This window comes from Hyla sarda, chromosome 5 (genome assembly GCF_029499605.1).
Source record: "Hyla sarda isolate aHylSar1 chromosome 5, aHylSar1.hap1, whole genome shotgun sequence".
NCBI lineage: Eukaryota > Metazoa > Chordata > Amphibia > Anura > Hylidae > Hyla > Hyla sarda.
Window position 1 is genome coordinate 159,622,246 of NC_079193.1, and position 12,312 is coordinate 159,634,557.

The 12,312-nt window shown below is 41.1% G+C and overlaps 1 protein-coding gene and 1 long non-coding RNA gene across 4 annotated transcripts in view; one reads left to right on the top strand and one right to left on the bottom strand.

Annotated features, from left to right (window-relative positions):
• The window catches only part of LARS2 (leucyl-tRNA synthetase 2, mitochondrial), a 173,316-nt gene that overhangs the window by 113,465 nt on the left and 47,539 nt on the right, over nt 1–12,312 (bottom strand). For all 3 annotated transcript variants that reach the window (XM_056520569.1, XM_056520568.1, XM_056520567.1), the window contains exon 5: nt 5,148–5,208. In XM_056520569.1, coding sequence (XP_056376544.1) covers nt 5,148–5,208 — 61 coding nt within the window. The remainder of the gene's footprint in view (nt 1–5,147; nt 5,209–12,312) is intronic.
• Nucleotides 1–12,312, top strand: part of LOC130273557 (uncharacterized) — a 54,897-nt gene that overhangs the window by 27,475 nt on the left and 15,110 nt on the right. The window lies entirely within an intron of this gene.

Genomic DNA, 12,312 nt, shown 5'->3' on the forward strand with positions numbered 1-12,312 from the left:
TTTTCAGCCATACAGATGTGGACAAAATTGTTGGTACCCTTCCGTTTAAGACAGAAAAACCCACAATGCTCCCTGAAATAACTTGAAAGTGACAAATGTAATAATTAATAAAAATTTACTGAAAATCAGACATTGCTTTTGAATTGTGGTTCAGCAGAATCCTTTTGAAAAACAAAAAAATTAAACTGGCCTGGACAAACATGATGGTCCCCTAGAAAAGATAGGAAATAACTTGACAATAATGAAATGTTAAACCAAGGTGTGTCCTGCAATTAGTATCACAGGTGTTTCCAAACTTGTAATCAGTCAGTGTCATGGATGACTATATGGACAGACTGTGAATACAAGAGTACAAGTGTACAATAAGTTACCACTACAATTCCAATGCAGTTATTGCTTTCTCTCGCAGGACACCATGGGGAAGACCTATCAAAACCCGTCCAGAGGAAAAGTTACCCAGTTGCCCAAAGCAACCAATCAGATCACTTCTTTCATTTTTAACAAGGCCTCCGTAAAATGAAAGAAGCAATCTGATTGGTTGCTATGGGCAACTTTTCCTTTGCACAGGTTTTGATAAATCTCCCCCCATATGTTCACATGCAAGTTCCATTTATCATGCCCAAACTCCAGTATAAATGTTTCACTGGCACCACCCAAGACTTAGGCTGGGTTCACACTACGTTTTTGCCATACTGTTTTCAATCCGTTTTTCTAAAGAAAACCGTATGGCAAAAAAACGGATGAAACAGTATGGAAAAAAGTAAACAGTATGCGTTTTTAAACCGTATACTGTTTTTAAAAGTGCATACAGTTCCGTCAGTTTTTATGAAAAAAAAACATACGTTTTTGAAAATTTTGTCCATTTTTAATGGGAGGGGTCTTGGGTGGGGACTTTAGGATTCAAATACGCATGTGCAAAGTAAAAACGTATATGTTTTTCCCGTATGGAACCGTATACATGTGCGTTTCCCATTGACGTCCATGTTATAAAAAACGTATGCGGTTGCAGTACAGTTTTAAAACTGGAGACAAAATCGTGGTCAACCACGGTTTTGACTCCGGTTTAAAAACCGTACTGCAACCACATACGTTTTTTTTTTTAACATGGACGTCAATGGGAAACGCACATGTATACGGTTCCATATGGGAAAAACGTATACGTTTTTACTTTGCACATGCGCATTTGAATCCTAAAGTCCCCTCAAGACCCCTTCCATTAAAAATGGACAAAATTTTCAAAAACGTATGGGTTTTTTTTTTTTATAAAAACTGACGGAACTGTATGCACTTTTAAAAACAGTATACTGTTTAAAAACGCATACGGTTTACTTTTTTCATACTGTTCCATCCATTTTTTTGCCATAAGGTTTTCTTTAGAAAAACAGATTGAAAACAGTATGGCAAAAACGTAGTGTGAACCCAGCCTTATACAGGTGTCTTCGGTTAGCCTTGCCAACAATATCTCAACCCCAGATATTTATAGAATTAAATAAGTCTCCTGTGACTACAGTTGCACATACTAAGAAGTTTAAGGTCCACAGGACTATAGCAAGCTTCCCTGTATGTGGCCGCAAGAGGAAAATTAATGACAAATCGGTAAGATGAATAATACAAATGGTAACCAAAAAGGTCAGAACAACTTCCTAAGAAATTTTTATTAGAGATGCACCTATATTTTGTCAACTAAAAATTACAATCCGAAAATGGTGTTTTTCGGCCTTTAGCTGAAATATAAAAAGGGGCTGAAAATATTTGGGGGGGGGGGGGAGCTCAAGGAAAATCTGTCATCAGTGTCACCTGCACTATCCTGTCGGGGTAGTGCAAGTAGAGGTAGTGCATCAGAGGCACTGATGACAACCAGATAGACAGGGAGTGCAGGGGTGACACTGATGACAATGATACTTACCTGGCCTTGCTCAGTGCTGTGGTTCTCCCACAATCTTCCGTTCCAGAGAGACTTGGAGCATAGGTGGAGCAGCGGGACCAAGCAGAGAACAGCAGCTGTGACGTCACTAAGCGCTGCCCATGCTCTAAGTCGGCCCCAGAACGGAACATATGGCAGAAGATCGCCGGAGAACCACAGCACAGAATGGGACCAGGTAAGTATCATTGTCAACCGTGTCACCTGCACTCCCTGTCTGTACCGACAGGTTAGTGCAGGTGACACTAATGACAGATTTCCTGTCCAGAGAGGTGGCTTGTAAGGACTCTGCCAGAAGTTTTCAGCATTGCCTGACAACATGCTGTGGCTCCCCAGGGACTGGGACCACCCAATTTGTAGCACCACTTACTGGCCAGCAGCTCATTAGAGCTACAGGATGATACAGTACTATCAGGCTTTAGTACTCACATTAGCTTTCTTTGACCATAGGCTATTATCTTGTCTATCTTATAGTAACAAAATGGACACTTCAGATTCCTGATTTGATTGGAGGATGAGGTTGGGCAGGTCTGGAGTCAGGGGTAGATGCCACCTACATGTGTAATAATCTTGGCTGCAGTTAGCAATCTGTACTACAGAGCTGGCGTATATCCGCACCAGCAGCAGATGTTAGCTTGCTTGTGCTGAATAGTGGAAGGAAAAGCAACTATCCACCAACATAGAAAGCTATAATGAACTACAAATTTGCACATATCCCACAAAAGCAGAGGCACAGATAGAAAACTTTCAGGCCCAATAAGAAATTTGTACCACAGCCCTTTTCCCAGCATTCACATGCAATTTATAGCAACGTGTAATTTAGGTCCCTGTAGGGACAAGGGCTGATGGCACTGTAACCTCTGCACCCATACAGTTACATCAACACAGAGATATTGACAAAAAATTCCCCATTCATTGCATATTATGGGGGAGATTTATCAAAACCTGTGCAAAGGAAAAGTTTCCCAGTTGCCAATAGCAACCAGATTGCTTCTTTCATTTTGCAGAGGCCTTGTTAAAAATGAAAGAAGCGAACGGATTGGTTGCTATGGGCAACTAGGCAACTTTTCCTCTACGCAGATTTTGATAAATCTCCCCCTATGTGTACAAATAGTTGTACATTGGCCAAGAAAAGGATTCAAGTGTTTTCCTGAAGATCGTCAGGTGGGAATTCATTACAGGTTCAAATGATCTCAGGGGGCAGGTAGCCATGGCTCCTGGGTCATAAATGATGGTGCTAAAATCATTAGAAAGCCCCAGCAAACAATGACAATTTCTAGCAATGCATAAGGAACGGTAGGTAACACATGAATAAACTTTGTTTTTGTCCTGCTATAGAGTACTTTATTTTTTGTCTTACTGCCCCTCAAGCCTGTGCTGGCAGTTGCCATTATCTGCTGAGAGTTGTAGTAGTTCCGCACTAGATACAGAGTCACAGGTTGCAGATCACTGCTGTATACAGCGTAACACGTTGGAAGTTTTTTTTGGGTCAGCTGCAAAGACATAGGCTGTGTCAGGGCATGCTGGGAGTTCTATGTTTGGGTCAGCTAATACAATTATATAAAAAAAAAAAGTGGGTGAGTGGGGCATTTTATTTTTTATTTTTTTTCGGTTTTGGTATTCAACCAAGTACATGCTGAATTTTCGGTTTTGGGTCAAAATTTTTCTATTTCAGTGCACCACTATTATTACAGCATATTGACCAGCAACAAAGCTTCTGGGAAAACGTCCTTTGGAAAGATGAGACAAAACTGGAGTTTAAGTCACATCGGATGCAAAAAACTAATCATACAATAAAAAGAACACTGAGGGAGATTTATCAAAACCTGTCCAGAGGAAAAGTTGTCGAGTTGCCCATAGCAACCAATCAGATCGCTTCTTTGATTTTTGAATAAGGCCTCTGCAAAATGAAAGAAGCGATCTGAATGGTTGCTATGGGTCCTCCAACACGATAACATGATAGCAAAACATTGGACTATTCTGAAGTGCCCTTATCTAAACCCTATTGAACCCTATATGGTATATCTTCAGGGAGCCATCATTTTTGTCCAGACCAGTTTCATTATTTATTTATTTATATTTGTAATTATTCTGTTAAACCATCAGTTATTTTACAGTTAGTTATTTTTCTGTCTTTAACACTGTGGGGTTTTCTGTCTTTAGCAGAAGGTTACCAACAATTTTTTCTAGGTCTAAAAAAAACACAAGTGTAAACCCGGCCTTACAAAATCACTTTTTTAATAGCATCGACATCAACAAACTGCTAATACACAGCAGGTATTGGAAAAAAACATACATTAAAATCCATGGGTGCTTGTGTCATTGCTTGGAAAATGATTGTAGTTTATATTAAGTATACAGAGATAAAGAAACAGTTATCTGCAGGTGATCTGGAGCAAGACACGCTATATTCATTCAGATGAACCGATTACGGTATATGAAGTGATATGAGAGAATAAAGTATAGCCTGCCTCTCACTGATCATAGCTGAAATCAGAAGATGGAGCACAGCTATATTTCAGCTGAACAGCCAACACTGCAGAAAACAAACAAGTAGCAGTACCCACATTAATCGGTTGAGCACTTTATTTCAGATGCTACCAATATGACTTTGGTCCAGACAAGAGAATATATTTTAATACATATGCAAGAAACACAAAAAAACAAAAAACAAAAAAAAACATAAATAAATAAATACAAAAGCAATAGAAACAAAATAATAAGAATATATATATTTACCTAGCAGCAACCCCTGTTCGCTTCCATGCGGCCCCCCAATGGTCTTCTTTCTTCTGAGATGAGCACTTGTTGCAGGATCTGCCAGCTGAGCCAATAACTGTTTGAGACTGGACACTACAGCCGCCAGTAAATGTCTCAGCGGACAGGTCCTGCAACAAGCACTGGTCTCAGGAGCAGGAAGAAGAATGATAGGGGGACAAAATGGAGCCAAATGGGAGTTGCGGGTGAACACAGTTATACATTTTTTTTTTTTGCTATATTCTTCTGGTCCCAGGACCATATTTTTTTTCATAAAACACTTAAAAACCCCTGTAACCACTTCATTACAGTTCACAATGATAATCCCCTAACAATGTGTGGAATGCAATTTTGAGGGGTTGTCTCAAAGAGGGTTCACTGTATTTATGTTCCAGAAACAGGAATATCTGAAAATAAAAAGCTACAACTTTTCACCAGTCCACAGAAAGCAAAAAAAAAAATCACTTACCCTATCCCAGCTAAACGATAGGCCGATTCTTTCTAACTGCTGCCTCATGTGCTCAATATTGCTGCAAGATACAATCACACCACATCGATTAATGGCAAATATCTGCCGGTCTTAAAGGGTCTATCCAGCCTTTAAAAACTGAAAGGTTAGGTCTGACTCCAGGCAGCCCCAATATCAGCTGTTTGAAGGGGCCGCAGTGCTTGTCCAAACAATGCAGCTCCTTCAATATCATACTGGTAAATGCTGTACTAGCAGTATCAGCAGTACAATTTTTCTGCAACAACATGTTATGACAATTTTACATGATTTTAATGTGTACGCCAAGTCCCTTTGTACATGCATGTTGTGCACACCACAACTGTACAGAAAATGGCCATATCCCGGCAAAATATTTTAATCAGGGACATTCAGCAACTCTATCTTCAGAAATCTGTTATACTGGAACATTCATTTTGCCACAATAGGCAATTAGGCACAATATATATAAAAATGTGCAAATATATGTATCCTTTAAAGAGTAACGTGCCCTATTCCTAAAAAGGATATTTCTATGACTGTTTATCTGACTATCTTAGGTCATGTTCATGTTGTGAAAATAGTTTTTAGATTTATAGTAAGACATTGAATATTAGCATACTTTAAGTCTCCCTTCAAACAACCATTATAACTGTGTGACCTACCTCCAAATGTATCCAAATTGACACTGACAGGCTCAATTGACTTTAACCTCTTAAGGACCCATGAAGTAAATGCACGTCCTGGGGCCGCTCCCGTTATAGAATGCGGGGCCACGGCGGGACAGGGTCTAACAACGGCCGGGACCCATGGCTAATAGTGCGCGCCACTGATCGAGGTGCCACGCGCTATTAACCCTTTAGCCGTGTCTAAAGTGAAAGTAAGTTGTTGCCGGTTAGCTCAGGGGGCTGTTCGGGATGTCCGCGGCACAATCACGGCATCTCGAACAGGTGTAAGACAGCAGGAGGGTCCCTTACCTTGCCTCTTGAGATCCAGGCATGAGCAGTCAAGCGGCAGAATCATTGATCAATGGTTTCCTATGAGAAACCATTGATCAATGTAAAAGATCAGCGTGTGCAGTGTTATAGCCCCTATGGGGGCTATAACATTGCAAAAAATAAAAAGTGGGGAAAAAAAAGTGAATTAAGATCATTTAACCCCTTCCCTAATAAAAGTTTGAATCACCCCCCTTTTCCCAAAAAACAGTTTAAATAAAAATAAACATATGTGGTATCACTGTGTGCGGAAATGTCCAAATTATAAAAATATATCATTAATTAAACCGCACGGTCAATGGCGTACACGCCCAAAAAACTTCAAAGTCCAAAATTGTGTATTTTTGGTCACTTTTAATATCATGAAAAAATGAATAAATAAGTTTAATAAGTCCTATCAATACAAAAATGGTACCGCTAAAATCATTAGGTCACAGCGCAAAAAATGAGCTCTCATACCGCCCCATACACGGAAAAATAAAGTTATAGGGGTCAGAAATGACAATTTTAAACATATAAATTTTCCTGCATGTAGTTATGATTTTTTCCAGAAGTAATACAAAATCAAACCTATATAAGTAGGGTATCATTTTAATCGTATGGACCTACAGAATAAAGAGAAGGTGTCATTTTTACCGAAAAATTTACTGTGTAGAAACAGAAACCCCCAAAAGTTACAAAATGGCGTTTTAAAAAAAAATTTTGTATCAGAATGATTTTTTTTTCCGTTTCGCCATATATTTGTGGGTAAAATGACTGATCATTACAAAGTAGAATTGGCGGTGCAAAAAATAAGCCATCATATGCATTTTTAGGTGCAAAAGTGAAAGAGTTATAATTTTTAAAGGTAATGAGGAAGAAACAAAAATGCAAAAATGGAAAAACTCCAGGTCCTTAACCCCTTAAGGACCGAGCCCTTTTTCACCTTAAGGACCGGAGCGTTTTTTGCAATTCTGACCACTGTCACTTTAAACATTAATAACTCTGGAATGCTTTTAGTTATCATTCTGATTCCGAGATTGTTTTTTGTGACATATTCTACTTTAACATGGTGGTAAAAAATTTTGGTAACTTGCATCCTTTCTTGGTGAAAAATCACCAAATTTGATGAAAAAAATGAAAATTTAGCATTTTTCTAACTTTGAAGCTCTCTGCTTGTAAGGAAAATGGATATTCAAAATATTTTTTTTTGGGTTCACATATACAATATGTCTACTTTATGTTTGCATCATAAAATTTATGAGTTTTTACTTTTGGAAGACACCAGAGGGCTTCAAAGTTCAGCAGCAATTTTGAAATTTTTCACAAAATTTTCAAACTCGCTATTTTCATGGACCAGTTCAGGTTTGAAGTGGATTTGAAGGGCCTTCATATTAGAAATACCCCATAAATGACCCCATTATAAAAACTACACCCCCCAAAGTATTCAAAATGACATTCAGTAAGTGTATTAACCCTTTAGGTGTTTCACAGGAATAGTAGCAAAGTGAAGGAGAAAATTCAAAATCTTCATTTTTTACACTCGCATGTTCTTGTAGACCCAATTTTAGAATTTTTGCAAGGGGTAAAAAGGAGAAAATTTTTACTTGTATTTGAAACCCAATTTCTCTCGAGTAAGCACATACCTCATATGTCTATGTTAATTGTTCAGCGGGCGCAGTAGAGGGCTCAGAAGGGAAGGAGCGACAAATGGTTTTTGGGGGGCATGTCACCTTTAGGAAGCCCCTATGGTGCCAGGACAGCAAAAAAACACACATGGCATACCATTTTGGAAACTAGACCCCTCAGGGAACGTAACAAGGGGTAAAGTGAACCTTAATACCCCACAGGTGTTTCACGACTTTTAAATATGTAAAAAAAATAATTATTTTTTTCCTAAAATGCTTGGTTTCCCAAAAAAATTTACATTTTAAAAAAGTGTAATAGCAGAAAATACCCCCCAAAATTTGAAACCCAATTTCTCCCGATTCAGAAAACACCCCATATGGGGGTGAAAATTGCTCTGCTGGCGCACTACAGGTCTCAGAAGAGAAGGAGTCACATTTGGCTTTTTGAAAGCAAATTTTGCTCTGGGGGCATGCCGCATTTAGGAAGCCCCTATGGTGCCAGAACAGCAAAAAAAAAAAACACATGGCATACCATTTTGGAAACTAGACCCCTCGGGGAACGTAACAAGGGGTAATGTGAACCTTAATACCCTACAGGTGTTTCACGACTTTTGCATATGTAAAAAAAAAAAAAATTTTTTTACCTAATATGCTTGGTTTCCCAAAATTTTTACATTTTTAAAAAGGGTAATAGCAGAAAATACCCCCCAAAATTTGAAACCCAATTTCTCCCGATTCAGAAAACACCCCATATGGGGGTGAAAAGTGCTCTGCTGGCGCACTACAGGTCTCAGAAGAGAAGGAGTCACATTTGGCTTTTTGAAAGCAAATTTTGCTCTGGGGGCATGCCGCATTTAGGAAGCCCCTATGGTGCCAGAACAGCAAAAAAAAAAAACACATGGCATACCATTTTGGAAACTAGACCCCTCGGGGAATGTAACAAGGGGTAATGTGAACCTTATTACCCTACAGGTGTTTCACGACTTTTGCATATGTGACATTTTTTCTTTTTTTTTTTTACCTAAAATGCTTGGTTTGCCAAAATTTTTACATTTTTAAAAAGGGTAATAGCAGAAAACACCCCCCAAAATTTGAAGCCCAATTTCTCCCGATTCAGAAAACACCCCATATGGGGGTGAAAAGTGCTCTGCTGGCGCACTACAGGTCTCAGAAGAGAAGGAGTCACATTTGGCTTTTTGAAAGCAAATTTTGCTCTGGGGGCACGCCGCATTTAGGAAGCCCCTATGGTGCCAGAACAGCAACAACAAAAAAAAACACATGGCATACCATTTTGGAAACTAGACCCCTCGGGGAACGTAACAAGGGGTTAAGTGAACCTTTATACCCCACAGGTGTTTCATGACTTTTGTATATGTAAAAAAAAATTATAATTTTTTACCTAAAATGCTTGTTTTCTCAAAAATTTTACATTTTTAAAAAGGGTAATAGTAGAAAATACCCCACAAAATTTGAAGCCCAATTTCTCCCGAGTACGGCGATACCCCATATGTGGCCCTAAACTGTTGCCTTGAAATACGACAGGGCTCCAAAGTGAGAGTGCCATGCGCATTTGAGGCCTAAATTAGGGATTGCATAGGGGTGGACATAGGGGTATTCTACGCCAGTGATTCCCAAACAGGGGGCCTCCAGCTGTTGTAAAACTCCCTGCATGCCTGGACAGTCAGTGGCTATCTGGCAATACTGGGAGTAGTTGTTTTGCAACAGCTGGAGGCTCCGTTCTGGAAACAGTGGCGTACCAGACATTCTTCATTTTTATTGGGGAGGGGAGGGGGGTTGTGTAGGGGTATGTGTATATGTAGTGTTTTTTTACTTTTTATTTTATTTTGTGTTAGTGTAGTGTAGTGTTTTTAGGGTACAGTCGCACGGGCGGGGGTTCACAGTAGTTTCTCGCTGGCAGCTTGAGCTGCAGCAGAAAATTTGCCACAGCTCAAACTTGCAGCCGGATACTTACTGTAATCCTCCGCCCATGTGAGTGTACCCTGTACGTTCACATTGGGGGGGGGGAACATCCAGCTGTTGCAAAACTACAACTCCCAGCATGGACGGTCTATCAGTGCATGCTGTGAGTTGTAGTTTTGCAACCGCTGGAGGCACCGTTTTGGAAACAGTGACGTACCAGACGTTTTTCATTTTTATTGGGGAGGGGAGGGGGGTTGTGTAGGGGTATGTGTATATGTAGTGTTTTTTACTTTTTATTTTATTGTGTGTTAGTGTAGTGTTTTTAGGGTACAGTCGCACGGGCGGGGGGTTCACAGTAGTTTCTCGCTGGCAGTTTGAGCTGCGACAGAAAATTTGCCGCAGCTCAAACTTGCAGCCGGATACTTACTGTAATCCTCCGCCCATGTGAGTGTACCCTGTACGTTCACATTGGGGGGGGGGAAACATCCAGCTGTTGCAAAACTACAACTCCCAGCATGTACGGTCTATCAGTGCATGCTGGGAGTTGTAGTTTTGCAACAGCTGGAGACACACAGGTTGTGAAACACCGAGTTTGGTAACAAACTCAGCGTTTTGCAACCAGTGTGCCTTCAGCTGTTGCAAAAGCTACAACCCCCAGCATGTACGGACAGCGGAAGGGAATGCTGGGTCTTGTAGTTATGCAACAGCCGGAGGCATACTACATTGGCTGGGGATGCTGGGGATTGTAGTTATGCAACAGCTGGAGACACACTGGTTAACTACTTAACTCAGTGTGCCTTCAGCTGTTGCAAAACTACAACTCTCAGCAGTCACCGACAGCCAACGGGCATGCTGGGAGTTGTAGTTATGCAACCACCAGATGCACCACTACAACTCCCAGCATGCACTTTAGCTGATTGTGCAAGCTGGGAGTTGTAGTTATACAACAGCTGAAGGTACACTTTTCCATAGAAAGAATGTGCCTCCAGCTGTTGCAAAACTACAAGTCCCAGCATGCCCATAAGGGCATGCTGGGAGTTGTGGTGGTCTGCCTCCTGCTGTTGCATAACTACAGCTCCCAGCATGCCCTTGTTGCATGCTGGGAGCTGTTGCTAAGCAACAGCAGGAGGCTGTCACTCACCTCCAACGATCCACACTGCAGGACTGTCCCTCGCCGCCGCTCCTGGGGCCCCGATCCCAACAAGGACGCCGGGGATCGGGGTCCCCAGCACCCGGGGTCTTCTGCCCGCACTCGCTCACGTCCTCCGGAAGAGGGGCGGAGCGGGTGCGGGAGTGACACCCGCAGCAGGCGCCCTGATTGGTCGGCCGGTAATCCGGCCGACGAATCAGGGCGATCGTTAGGTGGCACCAGTGGAGACCCGATTGACCTGGAATCCGCCGCAGATCGCTGGACTGAATTGTCCAGCGATCTGCGGCAATCGCCGACATGGGGGGACATAATGACCCCCCTGGGCGATATGCCGGGATGCCTGCTGAACGATTTCAGCAGGCATCCGGCTCCGGCTCCCCTCCGGCTAGCGGTGGGGGCCGGAAATGCTCAGGGCGTATCCATACGCCCTCGGTCCTTAAGGACTTGGAAACGGGGGCGTATGGATACGCCCTATGTCCTTAAGGGGTTAAAGGGGTATTCCAGGAAAAAACTTTTTTATATATATATCAACTGGCTGCAGAAAGTTAAACAGATTTGTAAATTACTTCCATTAAAAAATCTTAATCCTTTCAGTACTTATGAGCTTCTGAAGTTAAGGTTGTTCTTTTCTGTCTAAATCCTGTCTGATGACACCTGTCTCGGGAAACGTCCAGTTTAGAAGAGGTTTCCTATAGGGATTTGTTTTAAACTGGGCGTTTCCAGAGACAGGTGTCATCAAACAGGATTTAGACAGAAAAGAACAACCTTAACTTCAGAAGCTCATAAGTACTGAAAGGATTAAGATTTTTTAATAGAAGTAATTTACAAATATGTTTAACTTTCTGGAGCCAGTTGATATATAAAAAAAGTTTTTTTCCTGGATAACCCCTTTAATGGCTTAAAGAGCTGCATGACAGCTAAATGCCGGAATGGCCAACGGAGACCCCAACAGAGGTTTCTAATGCAGTAAAATGCACAGAAGTGCCATAAGTGCTAGTAGGAAAGCACTGTTACAGACTATCCATAAGAACTCGGGAGATTCAATTTACACCTCTGACTGTTTCAAATGACACATCTCTTGACAGGAAAAAAAATCTATTCTCTTTTTTGCAGGGCTAGATTATAAAATAGATCTGGATAAACTGTATCTCCATAAATTTCCCATTGAATCCGTTTCTTTAAAGATAACTTTGTTACCAATATCAGCAAGGAGTATCCTTTTGAAACATATATCACAGGATAAAATTGGCTGAACATGCCGAGTTGCTTTTTCAGAGTCTGCAATGGATATAGCCTATGTCCTTCAGATCCACAGACTGTTTATGAAACACAATGGACAGAAACATGAAACTCTTTCTTTTATCTTACACTCAAACGTTTGAGACACAATGCTTGAGACTGGAGCAAACACTGTGCCCTTCCATAATGCAAATCCATTTACAATACCTGTGCATTGCAGGTGAACTCTGCTGTGTGCA